Source organism: Sminthopsis crassicaudata, chromosome 1, assembly GCF_048593235.1.
Source record: "Sminthopsis crassicaudata isolate SCR6 chromosome 1, ASM4859323v1, whole genome shotgun sequence".
Classification (NCBI taxonomy): Eukaryota; Metazoa; Chordata; class Mammalia; order Dasyuromorphia; family Dasyuridae; genus Sminthopsis; species Sminthopsis crassicaudata.
The window spans coordinates 88728529-88752957 of record NC_133617.1 but is presented as its reverse complement, the minus strand read 5'-3'; the positions used below and the strand labels follow the sequence as shown (position 1 = coordinate 88752957).

Genomic DNA, 24429 nt, shown 5'->3' with positions numbered 1-24429 from the left:
TGTTCCAGCCACATACATCTCTGGAGATTTGCTTTCTTTCCATGAGGTTCCATTTCCCATCTGTGTGTTTTAATTAAAGCTTTTCCTTATATATGAAATGCATTTCCTCCTTACACCTACATATTGCAGTACCTATCTTCTTTCAAAGCTCAGTTCAAAAGTGCATTTTTCAATACTTGGCCTTTTTCTGACTCTCCAGTTTTTTACAATCCCCTCTCAATAATTTTTGCATGCTGTGTATTTACTTATAAATATGCATATAATTCCCCAGGAAAATGAAGGGCAGAAACTTTTCCCATTTTTTTCTTTCTCCTGTGTTGAGTACTGTACTTGGTACATAGCAGAAGCTTAGTAATGCTTATTGAAATGAATTAATCCTTCCGAGGTCACAGAACTGGGATCCAAGCTTTGGTCACAGGCCTATTTCTAAATTGAAAGCACTTTAGCCATAATTGACCTTTTATAAGTAAAAAAAAGGCAATGATATATTTTCATTTATTTGCCCATTGTCCACATGCCTAGTAAATGTCTGAAGTGATATTTGGACCCAATTTTTTCTTGGATCCAAATGCAGTGTGCTCTAATCATCATTTCCCACTTTCTTCTCTTCTGACCAAATCTGACTTTTATTTATTACTTACGCTACATGCTTCTGTCTGGGAAAAGCCTCTAAAAAATCCAAAAACTGGCACTATAAAAACGATGGTAATATCATTGTTGTCATTTCCACAAGGAAGCAAAATTCCTCACATTAATAAGCTCCATCACTAACTCATCCTCAGCAAGGAAAACCAGTAGCTTTATTCAAGGTATTACCACTAGATGTCAGACAAGTATAGAGAATCAGTCAGATTCTCCTTCAAGTGATCCCAGCACCAGTGTGCAGCTTTCTCCCTCTTCTTTCTCCAGATGATACTTGGTCTGCATTTCTAAACATTATTCTAATCTAACCATTGTGGAAATAAGCTTAGAGATAAGCTACTTCTACTTGCATTTTACTTGCAAAATAACTTTCCACATTCTCTTTGTCTCTGCCTCAGTCTCTTGCCTCCTCCTCCTCCTCCTCCCCTCTCTGTCTCTGTCTTTCCTCTTTCTGTTTCTTTCTGTTTCTCTTTGTCTCTATTTCTTTTTGTATTTCCCATCTCTCTGTATCTCTGTGTGTGTCTCTCCCCCATCTCTTTTTCTGCTTCTCTGTCTTTATCTGTCTCTGTTTCTGTCTGTCGGTTTGTTTTTTCTCTCTCTCAGTCTCTCCTCTGTTTTTCTCTCTATTACAAATACTCTTAAAAAAAACAGAAAATCTTTTAGCTAGAGATAACACATGTGATAGGGGATAATGTCTGTCTGTCTGTCTCTCTCTCTGTCTCTCTCATCTGCTCCTTCTCTTCTCTCTGTCTCGGTCTGTGTGTGTGTGTCTTTATCTCTGTCACTCATACTCTTAAAAAAACAGAAAACCTTTTAGCTAGAGATAACACTTGTGGTAGGGGATAATGCCTGTCTCTCTCTCTCTCTCTCTCTCTCTCTCTCTCTCTCTCTCTCTCTCTCTCTCTCTCTCTCTCTCTCTCTCTCTCTCTCTCTCTCTCTCTCTGTCTCTCTCATCTGCTCCTTCTCCTCTTCTCTCTGTCTCGGTCTGTGTGTGTATATCTCTCTCGGTCTCTGTCAATCATACTCTTAAGAAAAAGAAAACCTTTTTTAGCTAGAGATAACACATGTGATAGGGGACAATTAGTTGGTTCAGTGAACAGAATGCTGGGCCTGGAGTCAGGAAGACTTGGCTTTCTGAGTTCAAATCTGCCCTCAGACACTTAGTAGCTGTGTGATTCTGGGCAACTTGCTTAATTCTGTTTGCCTCAGTTTTCTCTCTACAAAATGAGCTGGAGAAGGAAACAGCAAACCAATCAAGTGTCCTTGCTAAGAAAATCCCCAAAGGAAGTCACAAAGAATCAGATATGAATGAAATGACTGAACAACACACATCAATCAACAAACATTGATTTAAAAATTCATATATTCTATTGCTTTATTAGGCAGTTGGAACACAGAAATAAAATTGCCTTTTGCCTTCAAAGTACTTAAAGTATATTATAAAAAACTACATATACATATATAGATATAAAATGTGTACAAGGCAATATGGAGGCAAAACTTAAGTAAAGTGGTCCAAAAGATATAATGCAGGATTTGAAGTCAGAAAAACCTGAATTCAAAGCCAGTCTTAGACAAATTAGATGTAGGACTCTGGGCTAATGTCAATGCCTTCTTATGATCAGCTTCCTCATTCTCAAAATGCTAGAGATAATAGTACCTGCCTCTTAGATAGTTATGAGGATCAAAAAATTTTCTAAAAATGCTTTGCAAACTTTAAAGCATTTTATAAATTCTAGCTAACATTTATAAATGTTAAATATGTGGATGGATAAATAAAAGTCAATTAGAGGAATGGAACTTGAGGTGAACTTCAAATAGAATTAGGGATTGTCAGAGGCAGACTGAAAAAGAAATAGTGGACAATTTTCTTTCCAAAGATTTAGACACTGAAGATAGCATGTCTTCTCTGAGTATCAACAAAAAAAGATTAATTTAGCTAGGTTAGAGTGCAATAAAGGGTACAATAAGCTCAGAATGGTAGTCTTTAACCATGTGAAAAACTTAAAATCTAAACAAAAGAGTTTGCTTATGATAGAAAGAGAGAATGAGGGGAGCAGGGGGGCTGCACAGCCCAAATAGAGAGCTTGGACTTGCAGTCAAGAAGAGCTATGAAGAGAGACAGAGATAGAGACACAGAGACAGAGACAGAGAGATAGAGAGCATTTAATTCATAGAAAGTTAGGCAACAATTCATGTGTGTACAAGTTGCAAACTATAGTTTCTTAAGAATCAGTGCAGCTAAACCGGAGATGACTTTAGCTAATTTGACTGCATGGCAGAGATTTTCCCACTCCTATAATGCTCAAAAGCACCCTTAATACACTAAGAAAATTAAGTTTTAAATATTGAAGTCTATGGGGCTGAAAATTTCTCAACAGGAACTAGCCAATGATCATAGTTATTGGACAGTCCAATTACAGAGCTGGACTTTCTTTCAAGAAGACCTGTGAAAAAAACACTATGCATCTAAAGAAAGAACTAATAAACAGAAATATTTATAGAATAATTGCATATATATGATATTATATATTATATGTACATAAATATATACACATTTGTGTCTAATTGTAGCCATCTTGTGGGTGAGGAGAGGAAGAAAAAAAAAGAAATTTACATCACAATTTTGTTGTATATTTGAAAGGAATAGCAAGTTGTGAGTAATAAATTTGCAAACACAATCACCTTTTTAAAAAAAAAACTATACTTTGTTATGGAAATGTTTTTATTCCATAAATAAAAAAAAATAAAATTCAGGTTAAAAAAAAAAGATATGACTTAGAATCCAACCTCAAATACTTATGAAATGGGTGTCCTGGGCAAGTCATTTCACTTCTTGTCTGTCTCAGTTTCCTTATCTCTAAAATGGGTATAATAATAATAACTACCTTGCAGGAATCAAATGAGATCCCTGTGAAGATCAAGAAAGCTAATATTTGTAAAGTAAATGCTAAAGTATTATGTAAATATTATTATTATTACTACTAATATTTAATGTATTAGAAGTGTGGTGGAGTTGAATGGTGGATTTGGAGTCAGGAATGACAGAGGTCCCAATCTGTCCTCGCTAACTTGGTAGCAGTTTTACACCAAGCAAAGCATTTAATTGCCTTCAGTCCCCTCATCTGCAAAATGTAAATAATAATATTCCATACCTCATATGGTTTTCATAACGATCAATTGTGATACTGTGTATTAAAACTATTGGAAAGCTAAGCTTACTTAGCAATAATAGCTATTATATAATTATATATATGATATTATATAATAGCAATTATACTATTTAGTAATAGTATAATTTTTCATCATCTTTTATTTTTCTACTTTATTTGTAAGCAGAGTCCATAGAATAACCATGTTCATAATTAGAAGATATAGGATACCAATACATATCATTGAAAAAACCCTCAATTAAGCCAGTTTTCAGGAAAAAACACATATGTACAAACTTTTATTTCTTTCTGAATTGATGGATCAGTAATCATAGCTCTCCTTTAGTTAATATGATAGTTCTCAAAGTCCTTTTATTAAAACTCTTTTAAAATTATGTGCAGATATCCTAAATTAACATATTAGGAAACTAAGACTAAGATGGAAAAATAAATAAAACAGAAAATCTTCATTGGAAGAAATCTGAAATATAATCTACATTAACTGATAATATACTGGAACCTATGCAAACCAACTCACTTGACCTGCTCATTAAATTTAGAATTTAAAAAATGCTTCAAAAACCAGGAATTGTTTTAGTTTTTGTTGATTTTCACATTTAATAAAGTGATGGAAAAAAAGTAGTGATGCAGATTAAGTTTGAGTGCATCATGTGTAAATTTTGTTTTCTTGGAAAATCACTCATTAAACATCATACTGAATCCAACTTACACTTGAACTGAAATCTATTCTGTAATATCCTGGACAAATGGTTTTAGAGATTGTGCTATAGTAGGGACAAGGAGCTCACAATATCTGGAAACAGCTCATTTTATTATTGGAGAGCCTTAATTATAAAGATTTAGCTTAAATCTGACATTCTCCAAATATTGTTCATTGCTCTTCTAGTTCTGCTATCGGGAATGCAGCACAAGACTAATGTCCTTCCATTTAATGGCTCATCAGATTCTTAAAGGCAGCGATCATGTCTTCCTACAATGTTTTCTGTTTTGTTTTGTTTTTTTCTTCATCTAGGGTCTTGATATTGTAAATTTCTTTGACCTAAGCTAACATGAGATTTTACTGTCTTGTTATCCTGGTTCCTCCCCTTGGGTTCCTTTCCAAATTGACAGTTCCCTTACCAAAACAAGTCACCTAGAACTGAACATAATTTTTTAGATATGTCATGATGAAGGTAGAATACAACAGGACAAGTATTTCTCCTATTTTGTACACTATTCTATATATTTACATTAGTCAAAAGTCATGTTACCTTTTTAAATACTATATTGTGCTAAGTAATCTTGAGCTTTTAGGTCTTCAAAAACATCCAAGTCATTTTTATAAGAAGTGATGTTGAAGTAGGTTTTTACTGGCTCATTGGGTTTGTTTTGGTGGCTGGGAGTCATAGCAATTGTTTCCATTCTGGCCAGAAACTCCAAGGATTTTTCCCTTTGGTGAAGGCAAATTGTCTCAATTCTTATCTAGCCTTTAATCACTAAATAAGTGTTACCTCAGATAAACTGAGACCTGGGAAATATATTAAAAAGGCCAAGGTCTTCTACCACAATTGTGCCATGGCCACAGTATTTACCTCTGAGCAACTGCTTAACAAACTGAATACAATAAGTTTCTAAAAGAGTTGAATCTTAAACACAACACTGAAGAACTTGATTTATTTCAATAGTGTACCTGGTTTATCCTACAAGACTAATACTTTCAATGGTAGAGATTTCATTGACTTTCATCTTTGTTTTACATGTATAGTGAGTGATCTTCACATAGTATGTAACTAATATTTGTTCAATGAAAATGAATTGAGCTTCACTGAAATGGGATAAAAATAATGATTGATGTTGATGATTGTACAAGATGAGGTGAATAAATACAAGCAAAAAGTCAAGTCCCTGGTAGCAAGCCAGTGTCTAGGGCTTTTATTGATAGGATTATCTTGAACTAATTTCATAGTTACCATATACTATCAGGGGGCCAAGTTAATAGATATCCACCCCCGAGGTTATTTTGTACAAGTATCAACTAGCATCAGTTAGCATTCTTTGCTTTGAATCTTTTCCTATGAAAGGTCACCTCTTTCCCTTTGTAAACTGTGAGTTCTTAGGGACTTTGTTGTCATTGTGACAGCATAATAACTTTTTGCCTCCTGATTCAAAGAAGGCCTGAGCCTGTGAATTCTTTTTTGTAAGCTTCCCTACCTTCATGATTTCTTGTACCCTATCATCATGATCAGTTAACTTAAACACCAATCTTGCTTTATCTTTGTTAGTCCCATTGCCATTACTCTACAACAAAATTCTATTTTCTACTTCTATCAAAATTATTACAAAGGACTCATCATAAATCTTACCTTCCATTTATCCCATTCTCACATTTTTTTTTTCTCTCATTGTGTGTTAACCCACCATAGTTGATTGCCACCCTCAAGAACATTCATTATTCTAAGGACATATAAGCACTGAATGGGTTCCAAGAAAGGTCTTGGCATTCCAGAGGGTCACTGTGCCCTTTTATTAAATATTGCTAGTATCATTAATAAAATGATTAATTACTCAGAAATTATGTCCCTTGATACAGATGACAGTAACTTTATCTTGTTTTAAAAAAATCTTTTCCACTATTTTTATGGGACTATGCATTAAAAATGCTTAACTAATATATGTGGATTAATTAGATAAATTATCTGACTCAATTCTCCTTCTTTCGTTGTTCTGATTAATAATTTCAGTGATTTGAGCAGAGTTCCCTGCTTGGGGTTATCAGAAACACTTGTCCTTTAAATAATTTAAATTGAAATCTTTGTTCTTTGTGCCCTTCTAGTATTACTAACCTTTTCGAGGACATTCCACGTATCTATCCTCAAAAATGACTGGTAGGGTGTTCCAGTCTCCATCAATATCTAAGCATTCTGCTGGGAGAGGAGGCATGCTGGTGAAGTATTCAGAATTCCGAACGTCCAAAGCAATCTGACTCTGTCTTTGGATCCTGAGAAATGTATTACAAAGACAGGAAAGTGGTAAGCAATTATTCATGAAGCAGTTTGCAGTTCACATATTGTTTTTCTTTTTGCAGTCATTTGAGAAAGGTATTGAACAAATCTCATCTCTGTTTTCCAGAGGAGATAATAAAAGTTCAGTTTTGTGTGACCATCACTCAACTGTGACTTCATTGATTTGGAAGTTGTACCAGTGATGATAACTGCCATCTTTCCATGTCTGCCTACCCTAACTCTCTTCCATGCCCTCATATATTCTCCAAGGGTCCACTCTTGCTTTCTCTTGACTGGTAAATCTGTCCATTTGTCACTCTTCACCTGTACCTTATGACTAGCCTATCTTTTGCATTATGAATTTCCTTAGTGAAATCCTATATTCCTGATCTTTTTAAAAGTTTGCAATGGATTATATATGCTGCTACTTTCAAAGTTTAATGGTAGAGGTCACATGCACCATGAATTTCTCCATTTTTATCTATGGAATATTCATTTTTAATTCTTCAGTTACTATTGTGTTCCCTATGTCCCTGCTTCCTGCAGAAACATAGACATTGTAGAATTTAGTCAGGAGAGACTTCAAAAGTCATATGACACAAACTTTGTAATATATAGATAAGAAACATGAGCCCTACAGAGGATAAGATGTTTTTTCCATGGGATCAAAGTAGAGCCAGCATTTGAACCCAGCTCTTGGTTCTAAAACCAAGAATTTTTGCACTGTTTCATTACTACAAATTGAGGCTTTTCAGAGAATAAATTTGGAGGGGACATTACAGATCATTTAGATTAATCCCCCTTCTTGTTACAGATGAAGAAACTAAATCCCATGCAGTAAAGTATTGAGCCAAAGTCACAAAAGAAAATAAATAGTAAAGCTGATATTCAAATCTAGGGCTTCTGACTCTTCATGTAGGAGTCTCTTTTAAATCTGATCAAGAACACAATGAGCGGTGAATCTGGACCTCAAATTCAGGCGTCTGACTCTATCTTCAGTGTTCTTCCCAGTATATCACATATTTCAGGGATGTGCTAAGTGGGTTTAATTGCTACCTCCTCAGTCCTAGAGGAAAAATTATGAAAGGTCTCTCTTGCCTCTTTGTGAATTTTAAAGCAAACATGCCAGTAGGCCCTAGCATATTAAAATTTTATTTTATTATAGTTTTGCTGACCATCCTTCCAATTACTAAGTTAGTTTTAAGAGGAAATAAGATTATAAAAGGAAACCTACACGTCACATATAAACCACAGTAAAGATCAAAGGAGTATACTTTACAAATTGTATTTTATATTAACTAAAATTTACATCCTAGTAATATGAACCAAATCAGCAAAAAACTTTCTAGGCACTGCCTGTCAAGGTTTCTGGTCCTATCACAGGTAAACTGTGGATGAGGTCCACACTTTTCAAATGCTCCCAATTCTGATCCATGATTATGTGAGTGCTGTTGAATGTCCCTTCCCCTCTCCATCTTCTTCCCCATGCTGCCTACTTTCATCATACCATTCCCTGTCTTCATGCTTCAGTATGCCTCTGAAATATTTTCATCACTTATTTCAGTGCCTTATTTAAAGTGTGATTGCTGCCTTGTTTTCTACTACCAATCATGTTCTTTCCTGGTAAATACCCAAATAATTAAATATATCTGTCCCTATTTCATAATTTTATAAATTTATCATCAATTCATTCAGCAAATCAGAACATTTTCTTTTCTATATATTTTTTCTGAAATATGTAACTTGTTTTGGATAGCATATAGATCAGTGGAACAAACTGATTCCCACACTAGGAAATGAATAATTATGCCCTCATAAATCTGTTCATTCCTGTCCTTTGCAACATTTGTAAAAAATATTTTTTCCATTCCACTACTGGAAGAATAGGACTTTGATAATGCATTTTCACAAGTGAGGTCATTTTTGTGCTTAATCATTCACACACTCACTCTCAATTATATTTGTCAATAACTACCTGCATTTGTAAAATAATTATTTTCCATGTAGCCATGTGGCCAACAGAGGAACCAACATACCCACAATGGGGACTAAAGACCCTATGTGATTTGGTCTCAAACTTCTTTTCTGTCCTTCATTATTATTTACCTTGTACACAAATCTTTTATTTTTCACCAACACTTTTCCTGAAAAATTATACAATAGTGTCTCCCATCTACTTCTCTCTTCCAAAGACCCACATAAGATGTCTTTGCTAAAATGACTCACACCCACAGAAAACTGTTCTTTCTCCATCTTTCCCCTCTCCAATTTTTTCTCATCTTTTGAGGACCAGCTTCTACTAATATAATTTTGACATAGTCTTCAAGATACAGATTTATTTTTCCAATTCTTAACTATCTTTAAAGACCAAGGTAGTCCTGAATTATGTTTTAAGGCACACTTCAAAGACTACTTTTTCCTGGAATCTTTCCATGATCTCTTTTTCTTTTGAACTGACAGACAATTTTTACCACTAGGATTGAACTTGTATACTATAATTTCAGTTATAACTATTTGTGCTCATTTCTTAATTCCTTTACTGTACTTTAAAGTACTTTATATGGGTATAAACTGTGGCCTAGGGAATGGCCACTGAGTGCCCAGGTCATCTATGTCCACTTTTCTCAAGGTTTCAGATTTTTCCATCTTGCTCCATTCTCTTTCTAGTTTTTAATTATTACCTCCCCCATTGTAATATAAACTCAATTAGGGCAAGAATTGACTTTTTGCTTAAATTTTTATTGTAAGTACTTAGAATATTTTTCTGACACATAGTAAATAATTGAAAGTCCTCTGTCTTATCTATCTAGTTTTAATCTACCCAACCATCTTTAGCCCTGTGCTCTAACTTAGTGACATAATTACCACAGATTTTGGAAAATTACATTCTAGTTTTCTTGCTACTCTTTCTGAGCTATTGTATACATATGGACTAGATATTATTTTTGTACTGAGTATTTTCTGACACAGTGAATGAATGAAAATTCTTTATCTAATCTGGAAGTCCTGGGTTAAAATACTTCCTCTGACATTCTTTCTGGGAATCCTTTGGCATTCACTTAAAACACTCAATAGCCAAAGCAAATTTCCAAGACTTGGAAATGTGCATTCATGTGAGCAATTTCTACACTGGGCTGTCTCTTTGTGAAATTATACCTCTGGACAACCTAACCTTTTCCCATCCTTCCAGAAATAAAAGAACAAAATGGAGTACTTTGCTTAGTGTTGGGGAGATTCCAAAATTAAATCAATCATGCTGCCTATCCTTAAGGTACTGATAATCTAACCACCGAATAGAAAACATAAATTCATTTAGCCTGGAATCACACTGTTAGAATGTTGCAGCCAGAAGGGATCATAGAGAGAATTAATTCATTTTAGAGGGGTAGAAATGTTTGAGGGGAAAAAAAAACCCACAAAAAAAACTTCTCAAGTCACACACTGGATTAGTGTCTGAAATAGAATTTAAACTTAGGACTCTTTATTTTTAGTCTTTATATCATGACTTTGATTCTGATCAAAGAGATTTTTATCATTATTGGTTATTACTGCTTAATGTTTTCAGCATTACTGCTATTATTTTTGTTCCTATTCAATTTACATTACTCATAACATGCCTTTTTGATATGGCTTTGATCTAGTAATACCTCTCTCTCAAATATCCTCCATAAAGAAAAGGATTTAATTTTTTTTTTAGAAATTAAAGCTTTTAACACTTAAATATTAATAGCCACATTTTATTTATTATTTAGGGCAAAATCAGGTAGATGTCCTCAGGTATTGCTGAGGAAACTGGTCCATGAATATAACAGAATATTATTACTCTGTAACAAATGATTAATGTGATGAGCAGACAGAACCATGGAAAGACTTATGTGAACTGATTCCAAGTTAAGGAAAATTGAAAAACAATTTATACATGAGTACAAAAACGTAGATGGAAAGAACTGCCTCAAAAAATGAATGTGACAAAATTTTAAAGGACAAATATAACTTGAAAGAAGAAATGAAAACATACTTCTTTCCTATTCCTTTTGTAGAGAGGTGGGAATTTTTTTCAGACTTAACGATGCCATGTTGATTTTCCCCCCTTTTCCTTTTCAATTTTTGACTTTGAAAAACTAGGGAGAAAAACTAAGTAAACTATGCAATATGCACCCATGTTAAAAAAAAAAAAAAAAAAAAGATCAAGCCCTTGTGCTATTAATTATTATTATTCCCCCCCCCAGGCTGGGGTTAAGTGACTTGCCCAGGGTCACACAGCTAGGACGTGTTAAGTGTCTGAGACCAGATTTGAACTCAGGTCCTCCTGAATTCAAGGCTGGTGTTCTATCCACTGCGCCATCTAGCTGTCCCTTATTAACTATTTTTTAACTGCACATCTCCTAATTCAAAATAGTAAAACCTTTTAAGGGAAGAGTCTTTCCTTTTATTTGGTGTGGAGCACTAGATCTCAGCAACTAGCTATGTGATCTTGGGCAAGTCACTCAACTAAACCTGCCACAGTCCCCTAACTTATAAAATGAATAAACACCTACCTCCAAGAGTTATAGTGAGAATAAAACAATATTTGTAATGATGTTTGAAAAATTTGTACCACTATATAAATTATTATTATAAGAAGTAGCTATTATTCCTCTTTTTGCTCTATCCTTTGAGTCCAGCAGAAGAATTTTCATTCATTCTAACCTCTACCACAGTCACAGAAATGTACTGAATAAGTTCCAGAAAACTACTAACAAGTACTTAATATAGTTTTATTCACAATGTCTTCAACTCCTTCTATACGCCAGAGACAACATGGTAAGTGTTCAATGAAAATTTCTCAACTTAACTCAATCCAGCTGTACCCACATTATTGGTAGTTAACTTTTGTTAGCAAAAAAATTCATCTTTAATTGGTTTTCCCTATGATATTGTCTCAGATTACTTTAGATCTTACATGACATTTTTGTTTGAACTTTTCTTTTTTTAAAGAGTTTTTTTTTTAATTTTCAAAATATATAGTTTTCAACATTCACCCTTGCAAAATCTTGTATTACAAATTTTTTCTCCCTCCCTTATTCCTACCCTTTCCCTTAGACAGCAAGTAATCCAATATATGTTAAAACATACACAATTCTTCTATACCTATTTCCACATTTATCTTTCTGTACAAGAAAAATCAGCTCAAAAAGGAAAATAAATGAGAAAGAAAACAAAATGCAAGCAAACAACAAACAAAAAAGTGAAAATGCTATGTTCCCACAGGTCTCTCTCCAGGTGCAGATGGCTCTCTCCATCACAAAATCATTGGAATTGGCCTGAATCACCTTAAAGAGCCATGTCCATCAGAACTCATCATTGTATAATCTTGTTATTGCTGTGTACAATGTTTTCTTAGTTCTACTTACTTGTTTGAACTTTTCTGATGAATTTACCATGTTTTCATTTTTAATAATGTCATTAGTAGTCATATAATGCACTTACTAGGAAGCAAGCTTCACAAGAGTAGGGGCCATACCTTGTCTAAAATTTCAATCCTTCCCCAATCATATTATTTTTCACACAGTAGATGATTATTTTCACAAATTGAACAGAATAAAGTACTATTCATATCTCTGAGAGAGAGCTTTTGAAAAAAATATTATCCCCATTTAAAAAATGATACTAAATGTGAAGGATTAGAATTTTTAGTGAGGATTATTCCAGTTCACCTATAAGAGCATATCTATGTACATTGGCGTGTTTCAATTGTTCTAAACCATTGTCTGCTGCTCTACCTGCCTGATGCCTGAAATTCTATTTGCATGCAAATCTCCATTTTTGCATGCAGACCAGAAGGGTTTGGTAAACTCAAGCTGCTATTCATGAATGCAAATAGGGTAATTATATACATCAATCATGTGGAGAGCTATGTATGCAATTAAGGTATATACCTAAGGTCATCACCAGAGGGAATACATTAATCTTAGCTGGGATATTTAAAAGCCAGTTTAGTTGGTAACAGAAACATATGCAAGCATGTGGGGAAGGAAAGGTGTCAGAGATACATATAAAGCACTTTTCATCTTCAGAAATTCTGTCCATGGATAATGTAGCCTGTGACTAGATAGACTATGTAAAGCAGATAAAAAAATACACTTGTAGTTAAAAAAACAAAAAACAAAAAACTTACTAGCTGTGTAACTCTGGACAAGTCACTTTATGACACAGGATTATAATGATGGAAGGAGCTATTAATTAATTGTTGAATCCTTGACATAGTGCCTGACACATGGTAGAGTTTTAATACCATTATTTTATTACCTATTACTTAAAAACAAAACAAACAAACACAAACTCAACGTCATTCTTGCACCTCAATGAGATTTGAAAAAAATGAGTTTAGGTATAACTTTAGAACTTATTGTGTGATGGCTGCTTTGTGGTCATGAGCAAATTCAATTTAAGTTTTTGTTTTGTTTTAAAAGTTCATTAAGGCTAAGTTCTGGGTATCCTATTTTCATGTTTCATAGAAGGCAATACCTCAGGTATGAGTGTTTCTGTCTGTACTGGAAAGAGGATTCCATGCTAGGAATTACAAAAACAGATATATGGAATAGGAAGTGACCTGAGAGAGCAGTCTAACTCCTTCATTTATAAATGAAATCTATAAAATTTAGGTAACTGGCCAAAAATTAGTAAGTAATCAAGTTAATTTTAAATCCCATAGTCCTTTGGTGATCTTTGGACTACAGATACAATATGTATCACAAAGTAATATAAAATAACAGGAATGTCCACTCATATAGACAGTTAGATGGTTCAGGGGATTAAGTACTGGATCTGAAATCAGAAGACCAGAGTTATAAGGGGAATAGGAAATAGGAAATAGGAAAACCTCCGTTAAGTCCTGCTTCTGACACATATTGTCCATGTAAAGCTGAACACATCAGTTAACTTCTCAGCATCCCAGCAAACAGTTTAAGAATGTAAAGCCACAGATTAATATATGTCCCATGGAACATAGAACAACTTAATCTAATCTAACATATTTATATGCCTTTATATGTAAGTACATATATATATATATATATATGTACATATATATATATATATATATATTTGTTTACAAGTGTATCACAAGAGATAATCAGTGCAATATAACAAGATATCACAGTCTATGAATCTTATTTCCTCCATATTCTTTATAGTATCATGGATAACCTATGGATTTTGAAACTCCTTCTTTATTAGTATAACCCTAAATATACTTGGCATGGGTATTATTAGCCTCATTGCATTGGATCTGGTTTATTTAAGGCATGTGGGATATATAACATTTGTTGGAATTTTTTAGTAATCCATTGAATGTCAGAATAAAAATCTCCTCCCCTATTTTGCCTTGACAAAATGACTCATGATCTAGATTGAATAAGATTAAATATAATGTACATAAATGTAAATTTTTCTATTTGTTTAAAAGATATTGAATGCACAAGTAAATAGAGGAAATATAGAGAGACAATCATTATTATAAGAAACATTGGGAGGGATTTTAGTGGACAGTGAGCTTAATTAATAACTGTGATATAGTCACTAATATCTATTATTGTTTTTATTATTAAAGTATCGCAAGCATAATAAGACAGATAGCAGTCCTTTTGTAAACCTTTATTGTCAGACAAATTCTACGTGCCACACCGAGCTTGTGGGGAAACACTGACGAGGAATTAACTATTCAGAAGATGGTGAGCATGAGAGAAAGAGGGCTCAAAGCATGTGTTATGATAAAGCAAGAAGTTAAGGAGTTTTCACCAAGAGCAACAATTTTCTGACTGATTGTTATACCACCCTAACTGTGGTGTAGGGATTCCTGAGACTTTTTCAGGTCTGTGAGGTTAAAACTATGTTTACTATTTCATTAAAATATTTTGATTCCTAATACAATAAAAAACAATAACTATAATACACATTATAAAAGACCTCTGTGGTATTTTTAGGCATTTTTAAGAATGTAGTGGAGTCTTAGGACCAAAATATTTTAAAAGTGTCAATCCAAGGTGTAATAAGTTGGGGCACGTATTAACTGTCTTCAAACAGCTTTTTTGTCAAAGAATGGACCTTATTTCATGTCAATTGAAAGGTAGAATCCATCAGGCCAAAAGTACATAAATAATAGCGTACAGTTGACTCAAGGAAAAATTTCCTACCAATAAGAAGTGTTCTTTGTTATCTATCTTGAAGTGATAACTTTTGTGTCCTAAAGAAGATATAGGGACAGATGGATGCTTCAGGTGTTGAACCAGACCTTTCCAATTCCAGATTCTGTGATTAACAGAGAAATAATGTTGTTTTGCTTATACATTGTGTAATTTACTAACATGACAGCACATGTTTTCATTTACTTTTGACAATTTTTCCCATGTCATCCCAATATTGTTGACACAAACAAATGCACACTTATCAATGTAAATACTTATAACTAAATGCCCCATCAACAGAATGAATATTGGATGTATAGGTAAGATATTTTTCTATTTAAACACAAACTAAATATGCAGTTTGAGTCTAAAAAGCTCCGTGTGTGTATGTGTGTATGGGAGAGAAAGAGAGGCAGACAGACAGCAAAGAGACAGACAAGGAGACAGAGACAAATAGAAAACAATGAGAGACTCAGAGACCAAGTGATACAGAAATAGAAAAAGAGAGAGAGGTATTCAGAGACATAAGGATAGAGGCAGAGAGAAGCATAGAGTGAGATGTTTTAAATATCACTTAAAATATTTGACTATAAATGATGGACAAATCTCCATTTCCTAAATTTTATTTAGGTTCCATTTTAATTCACTTTTAGATATGATTTTAAAATATTGGAAAACAACAGAGGATTTGTTCAGGAGCAAAACCAGATATACTTTTATAAATCATTAATAATCCCTGACTGGATAAATTACTGAGAAAGCATGAGGTTCTCTACTTCTCAAGATTCTTAGTTTCCAAACTGTGGTAATGAAAGGGCATGGGACAGAGTCAGTGGGTCTGGGCACTTCATGATCTGCTTTCCTAACATGATAATGTGACTCTATGCTACTTTTGTGACCTATTACTACTTTTCATCCCAGTTTCCTCATTTTTTTTTTTAAATGAGAGAATTGGACTACATGAGAGATAGTTAAGATTTTTCAATAGCAAATGACAGAATCAAGAATCCATTTGTGTGGTCTTTGGGACTTTTTTTTTTTTTTAACAAGATTTTGGGAAACAACTCAAGTTCATTAGTAAAGAGAAGTGATGGATGATATTAACTTTATTTCATAATTTTCTTTTCAATTTATAATTTGATTTTACAGAAAGTTGTCTACAACATTTACTAATTAAGTGGTTTGTTCATCATCACACAGCCAGTTTATCTCACAGGTGAGACCTGAACTGTGTCTTCCTACCACCAGTCCCGCTCTATATCTGCTACATCAAGCTGTGACCCTTGTTATAATTGCCATCACTAATCTATTTCAACTTTGCTAAAATGATTCCTGGAAATACTCAATTATACAATAGAGGGCAGGTAGTTAGTCTCCCCAGGATACTAATTCATGTATGCACACTAATTAGGCTTTTTTTTAATTGATGAAAATCTCAAAAGGGACATACTCAGAAGTTAGGTATATTACATTTGGTAAAAAAAAAAAAAAATTTGTATAGTAGAAGCTTGGGGACTAAATTAATCTCTCTTTGGGCTACAGCATACCAGGTTCTAACATTAGGATCTTAGATCTAAATCTTGAAGAGAAATCAGACACTTCTAATCATAACTTTCAATATACAAATGACAAACCTTAGAATTAGAAAAGTGCTCAATGTCAAATGGGATAATAAATATCAGAGATAGTTTATGAACCTTATGGTCTCTAGAGCCAATACAGTGCTCCCTCCCATTTTATAGTTCAAGGTTCTTTCTCCTTGTGTTATAAGATTCCAAAATAATGAAAAGAAAAGGAAGAAAAGGGGAGAGAAAACCTTTAGAAAGAATAAGAGGAAGATATTAGAAAAACCTGGAAGTGGAGGGGGACAAACATGGAAAGGGAAGAATAGGGGACATAATTTGAAACTCAAAACTTGAAAAAAATCTTTTAAAAACGTTTTTACATATAATTGAGAAAAATAAAATGATTTAAAAAACATTATTTAATTAGATGTCCCCATTTGATCATTCATGTTAATTGAAGAAGTGAAGTCAGCACTTAGCAGAGAGAAATGCATGTTTGAGGATCACCAATATCCCCAATCCATTTTCTATATTATCCCATGCCCCACCCTGCAACTTTGATGATGTTTCCCTTTTTTTTTTTTTTTTTCTTTTGGTCATATAAAAGAGAAAAAAAGGAAAAAAAAATACAAAACAGTCATTCCCATTCATAAATAGAGATCTTCGAAATTCTTAAGCTAAATTAGTTTAGCAAAATACAAAAGGGCCTTAGTACTCTAACACACTTCTAAATTATTTCTTATTTCTAAATTATTCTTAAGAATCTAGGGAAGGGAACAATTCTATTTCATTCAATTATATAGAATTTTGCTACATTTGATTAAATGTTTGGCTTATATGGCACCCACTCAGTTTCTTCTTGTGAAATGTTTGTTTGAATCTTTCCAAGAAAGGAAAGAAAGACTGGATACATAGAGGATGGCAAACTCTGATCTTCCATAGTAAAAGCTGAAGAAACATTGAATAATTAAATTGAATAAAAATAAAACTTCATCTCTTTTGAAAAAATCTAGTTCAGGCTTTCAATTTTTTTTTTTTACTTCAGATTATTTTATTAGCTGCCTTACCAGTATCTTTGTCTTCATTTTCTGTAGCCTCCTGGCTATCATGCACATAGTTCCTAAATGACAGCTTTATTTCCCTCTCATCTACAAATGTGCAAACATATGATTCTGACATTAATGAGGGTTTCCAATTTGTATTCAATCTAGAGTTGGAAGTTTATCTCATGTTACTTGTGTTTGTATTTTTATTGACCTAGACTATTCAGCATTAAGTTCCTTATTTTAGTGCCTTTGACTATCATATCATTGAAATCACATATATTTACTAAAATCACTGGTGTGCTGATTAGCAACAGTAATTCAGTATACAAGACCCAATAATCAAGGCCTATAGAAATTTTTTTCACAATAGTTTTTGCCCTTCTTTTTGGATATATATTATTTTAATCTATATTATTATTGTCTGTATACATGTTTTCTCTCTTGTGCCAGGTTATAATTTGTGGCATATGAAGGTAATAGAATATTATTGCTCTATAAAAATGATGAATTTGATTTTAGAAAGGCTTGGAAATATTTATATGAACTGTTGTTGAGCAAAACAAGCAAAACCAGGAATACATTGTACACAATAATAGCAAGAATGTGTGATGATCTACTATGAAAGGCTTGGTTCTTCTCAGTGGTTCAGTACTCCAGCAATCCCAAGAGACTTTGGACAGAAAATGCCATCTGCATCCAGAAAAAGAACTAAGGAGATGGAATGTAAATCAAATTAAAAAAAAAAAAAAACAAAAAAACACAGTAGTAATTCAGAAAAACAATATACAAACACACATTTTAAGTTTAATCTGCATTATTAATATTTCCCCTCACTTAAAGACAAGCAATAAATAATAATAAACAATAATAGCAACAATAAACCATTTATTTGTAGCCTTTGATGATTTCTGAGGTGAAAATTTTCACAGTGAAAATTTAATAGTTCTCATGAGCTCTTTTGAACTACACCAGCACACCCTTGACAAGACACCTTTCTCATGGAGCCTTCTGTGATTTCATTCTTCAGGCAGAAATAATGTATTCTACATATACCTTTTTCACAATAGTTTCTGTCTTTCTTTTGTATCTATACTATTTCAATCTATATTATTATCTGTATATATGTTTCCTCTCCTGTGCCAGATTATAATTTTCTTGAAAGTAGGGGCTATCTATGCTTTATTTTATGAAGCTATACTTTCTCAGTGTGTAGGACAAGTTAAAACACGCAACAATGTCTTGTTATAAGTGTTTTGAATGAATTACAATATGAACATATAGATATATAATCTTATATATTATATTTAATCTATTTATATCATATGGGCTATTTATTTTATATGTTTATATATATATATGTGTGTGTATCAATACTTGTATACAAAAACATGAGTTTATATATGTATATAAAAATGTGTTTATATATGTGTGAGTGTCTAATTTCATGTCATAAAAGTACTTACACACTTTCCTGAAATGTCAGGACATTAAGCTTTTGATGTTCCATATAGAAGAAAGCCTCTGAAAATCTTCTAACCTAGGGGAAAAATGATGAACCATTTTCAATCTAAGAGTTCTGTCAAAAACCTTTTCATTAAACATTTTACTGAGTATTTAATGTCCTTAAACATGTATGTTAATTTGAGAAGTCACATCGGTATTTAGCAGAGGAGAAATATTATCTTTTGAAATCATAAATATTCCTATTTTATTATTTACCCCTTTCAATCTGGGTGCTGTGGTGACAGATCTTTTTTTTTTTTTTTTTTTTTTTTTTTTGACTTCATAACAGAAATATCCCTGAATCAGGATTCATGAAATAAGGCTTCTAGCTCTAACATTAGCTGACTGTATTATCCTTAGCTTTCCCTCTCTGGACTTTAGTCCCTTCATTTAATAAATCAGGTTGCCGTAGCTGAAGTCTGAGATTCCTCCCAGCTCTAATGTCCTATGTTCTCCAATAAGTATTCTCTTCCTTAGCAATGAATGGGAACAGAAAGCCTTTGTATGAATCTTGTGTAACCATGAATATTTATTTCTGTGATATTCTTTCTGATCTTTCAGAAAACTGGGGCTGCGAACATGTTCTTTCTCAGAGCCATACTCCTTTATGTACTTTTAATTATTCTTTATTTGTTTTTCTTCTATTTTTTTCTTCCTTGTGGGCCTAGGATCGTGGAGAATTCTCCATTAATTAACCAAATATCAAGAATTTGGAATCTAGGAACAATCTCTGTCCTAATATAAGTACTAAAATATTACTAAAAAAGACTTCTTCGAGCTATTCTAAGGCAAAAGAAAAATTAAATGAAGAGGGAAATGGAGTGGATGCTTTAATGATATTAAAAGGCAGAACTAGTCAACTATTTATTTCAATTTCTGTATAAAGGAGAACAATATTCACATAGGAAACAACATCAATTTAAATGTTTAACAGGGAATTGAAACCTATGACAAATGAGGAAATAAGAAGAAGAGCATCTCCCCTTCCCTCAAGGAGTTGAAGCAATCAGGCCAGACAGGCTATATATTCCAGGGTAAGAGAGAATATGATTACTGAATCACTACTTCAATAACACCTGGAAAACTTGGGAACATACTGTGTAATTAAAAGAGGGGAAAGAATTTTCTTTTTTTTACATTAGGTATATAAAGAGAAAACATATGAAAAAAATTATTGCTAAGCTTTCTCACCACATCTTCTCTATAATTGAGAAAAGTGCTAAACTAAACTCTGAATGACAAAAACCAACCAACAATTACAGTGAATCATTTTTCAAGCAAGAGCAGCCTAGGAGAACATAAATAAAAGTCTGCAGACAATAAAGTGAGTGTTAGTCAAGAATGTAGTGCCCTAATTTTATTTGAAATCTGGCAAAGTAAAATGACTTGCCCAATGTCCCAGAAGTAATGAGCATCAGAATCAAGATTCAAAGTCTGCTTCCTGACTTTCAAGTTACTCTCCTTTCTATTTATACTACATCCCTTCTAATCCCCAAGTAGTCCTGTTATTATGAAAGGAAAACATGGTGGTTAGTCTAATGATTTGTCTCTAATATTCCATTTCTTTTTTTAAATGGAAGTCCCCAAGTATGTATTACATGCTAGAACCAATGGATTTGGAAGAAAACAATTCAATGTGTGCCTTCTCTCAGGTTCTGGGGCCCTAAAAAGGAATCAATAAAGCTTTTTTCTTCTCCTTACCCTTAGAGCATGGTGCTCCTTGTTGAGATACGTTGTGACGTCAGGGTTCATTGATACCACTTCCAGGAACTGGGTCCATAGTTCCAAGAGGTGGGAACAAAGCCAAGTAAGATCCTTACTTATTTGCTCAGCTATCTTCTCTGGATTGTTCATCATCTGGGGGGAAGGAATCATAAATTAAGACATAAAATCCTTCTGCTCCCAACTTTGCCAAGGAGTTCTCTCTAAATGGATTCTTAACTCCTCCAAAAACAAAACAAGCACAAAAACAACCACCTCAAAAAGCGTCACACACACACACACACACACACACAAATGTATTCCATTATTCCACAATGATTGGTATAGGAGAAAGAACTTCAAGTTTGGGAATCATGGTCACAACATTTAGATGGTATTGTATAGAGGTAAGAATCATATCACTAAATCCAGTTCTTCCATTTAACAGAAGAGGAAGCTGGAGATAGAGAAAAGTGAATCACATAGGATCTTAGCATCCTAAATTTAGAATTTGAAGAAAACATTTAGGCCATCTCATCCTATCTTCTAATTTTAGAAATGAGAACATACAAATCAGTAAATTTTGAGATAAAGACTCAAACCCAGGTCTTCTAATTCTATCTCTAGCTTTCTTTCTTTTTGAATGTAATTCTCTGGAGGGCAGGACCTGTTCTATTGATATTCTGTTTTTGTACCTCCAATCTTTGCTTTATTTGACCATATAAGCCAGGTTAAAGCCAAGTGCCTGGGTTTGGGATGCCTATAAAATTTACACTTAGGAAATTTATACTTAGGTATGGTCATGATCTTACTGTTGTGTGATGCAGCACATAGGAAAACAAGTCATATATAAATGCTATGGAAATATAAACAGACAAAAGTTTGGTTCTACATACAAGAAACTCATCCCAGTTGGAGGAGGAAGGAGTCAAGTAGGGGAGAGAACCCACTCAAAGTTGTTGTTCAAGGAGCAAGATTATATATCCTAAAATGGGCACAGTAATCAGAACCAGATATATGGGGCCTGAAAGGTGGACATTCCTAATCAGACCCAGATGAGATAGAAAAGTTCTCAATTTGCCAAACTGATACCAGGTTTGGATGAAGGTGGGATGAGGGAGTTTCTTTATTGAAGCCACAAAGTGGTGGGACAATTAACTAATGCAGCAAAATGAAAATGACTCAAATTTCCTATAGTAATCAAGGGTTTATCCCATCAAAAAACTGGCAGCTTCATCTATGTGACATAGAATTAGTAGTAAAAAACTATAACTGTCTGTTTTGCCTGTGTGTTTCTATGGACATGAGGACTGCATAGCTTAAATGACTCCATCTTGGATTCTTTTCCTTACATTATGGCATCAATTTATAATTAAACAATAACATCAAAAATATAAGGTTTATGGTTACTATAATTTTACAAAATGTTTTATCCTAAAAATGGCTTAATAAATGTTTATTAGATTATTCCACATTCTTCCAAACCTTATTTGCACAGGAATTCAGCACCCCAACAAAAAATTATACATCTTCTAAGATCTAAGATCTAAAGGCATGGCCAATAAAATAGCCTCAAAATCATATTTACTAAATGTGTAATACCAAGTAAGTCATTTAATATCCCTGAGTCTCAGCTTTTCAATTTACAAAATGAAAGGAGTAAGAACTAGGTAATCTCTAAGTTTTCTGCCAGTTTAATAGTTTATGATACAACAAAAACATAACAAATACTAAATTATATATATTCTTTGACCCAGAAATACTGAAACTAATTCTATACCACAAACAGAAGATCCAATTAAAGATGGAAAAGACCCATATTAACACAAGTATTTATAACAGTTCTGGTAACAATTCAGAATTTAATGGGGTATATGCATTAATTGGGAAATATTGAAGCAGTTATGGGTATATGAATGAAATGAAATTATATTGTACTATAAGAAATTATGAAAATGAAAGTTTTAGAGAAACTTGTGAAGACTTATGTGTACTAAGGTGATCAGGTAAAATGATCAAAACTAGTAGAATAATTTAAATAATAACAATATTATTTAAGACAGATAATTGTGGAATATTTCAAAATTCTGTTTAACACAATGATCAGTGTCAACCCCATAGACTTTGGACAGATAATGCCATCTGCATTCAGGAAAAAGAGCTATAGAGACTGAATGTAAATCAACACATGCTATGTTCATTTATTTTTTCTCTTTTTTCATCTTTCCATTTTACTCTGATTTTTTTCCCAACATGATTCATAAAGCAATGTGTATTAAAAATAAATAATATTTAAAAACAAAAAAAGTCAATTACCAAATATAACTTCACTAAGGAACTGAAGGATTCAGTTCAGATTGAGTATCTTTAAAAAAAAATTGGTCAAAAATTTACTTGACTACATATTTAATATGCTTTTATGTTTTTTTTTGGTTTTTTTTTTTTTTTTCCATACATGGTGCAGAGGGGAAACTAGATTCTGGAAACTAGGTTAACTTAAAAAATAAAATGTCTGTGGTCAATATGGCATGTTGTAAAGAACATTGATTTTCTATTTAGAAAATCCAGACCTTAAGTAATTCACTCTCTCTCTCCACACTTTAGTTTCCTTACCTGGAAAATGAAAGGGTTAGATTTGATGGCCTTTAAGATCCCTTCCTTCTGTCTTTCTAGAATCTAAGTAGATGTATACTGGCTTAATTAGTAATAGTGTTATCTTGGGTAAAAATACTTTGCCTTACAAGGTCTGTTTCCTTTATCAGTAAAATGGGAATTATATCTGCACATCTATCTTAAAGGTATGAGGAAAGGGTTAAAGCATTTTTTAAACCAAATTTATAGTTTCTTTGTCATGGAAAATTCTCCAGAAGGAACTTTAATCAATGCAGATCAACAGAGCTCTTTTGCATATTCCCAACATATTGCCTGAGGCATTGACAGACTCAGTGATTTGCCCAGGTCGTATAGTATATGTCAGAGGCAGTATTTGAAGCCTCTTCTTCCTGATAGAAAGAAGCTTTCTTATCTACTATAGAATACTGCCTCTCAGAACAGAAGTAAGTTACTTTTGATCATGCTTGTGTCTGTTTGTTACTACCTAATGGTTTGATTTACATTTCACATTTCCTCAGTGAGTTTCTAAGTTATAACCAGATGATGATGATGATGATGAAGAAGAAGAAGAAGAAGGAGGAGGAGGAGGAGGAGGAGGAGGAGGAGGAGGAGGAGGAGGAGGAGGAGGAGGAGGAGGAGGAGGAGGAGGAGGAGAACTAGAACTTAGATGCAATATTTCTCTTGCCCTTCCCACTCTCTAATTGGAGAGGATGGAGCTGAACCTTGAAAGAGTTCCTCCCAGGTCCTCCCAAGGCAGCCATCTCATCATTTCCTATCCTCTGGATTTTATCATGCCCCTCCTCACCTTTACAATTTCTACTTTAAATGATGTCTTTATAGATTGTGAGGTCCTTAAGGATAAAGACTGTCTTTTGACTTTCTTTGTATCCATAGTGTTAGCAAGTGTTTTACAAATAGTAGTAGGTGTTTAATATTTATTTACTGATCCTGAAGTGAAATAGGCAAAGAATTAGGCACCAAAAACAATGACAGTTTGATGTAAAGAACTCCCCATTTCAAGAATGGAGAGAAAAGCTATT

At 33.3% G+C, this 24429-nt stretch overlaps 1 protein-coding gene across 1 annotated transcript in view; it reads right to left on the bottom strand.

Annotated features, from left to right (window-relative positions):
• Positions 1-24429, bottom strand: part of FAM135B (family with sequence similarity 135 member B) — a 372619-nt gene that overhangs the window by 21052 nt on the left and 327138 nt on the right. Inside the window, 3 exon segments of the mRNA XM_074264776.1 lie at positions 6638-6792; positions 19036-19109; positions 20777-20932. Coding sequence (XP_074120877.1) covers positions 6638-6792; positions 19036-19109; positions 20777-20932 — 385 coding nt within the window.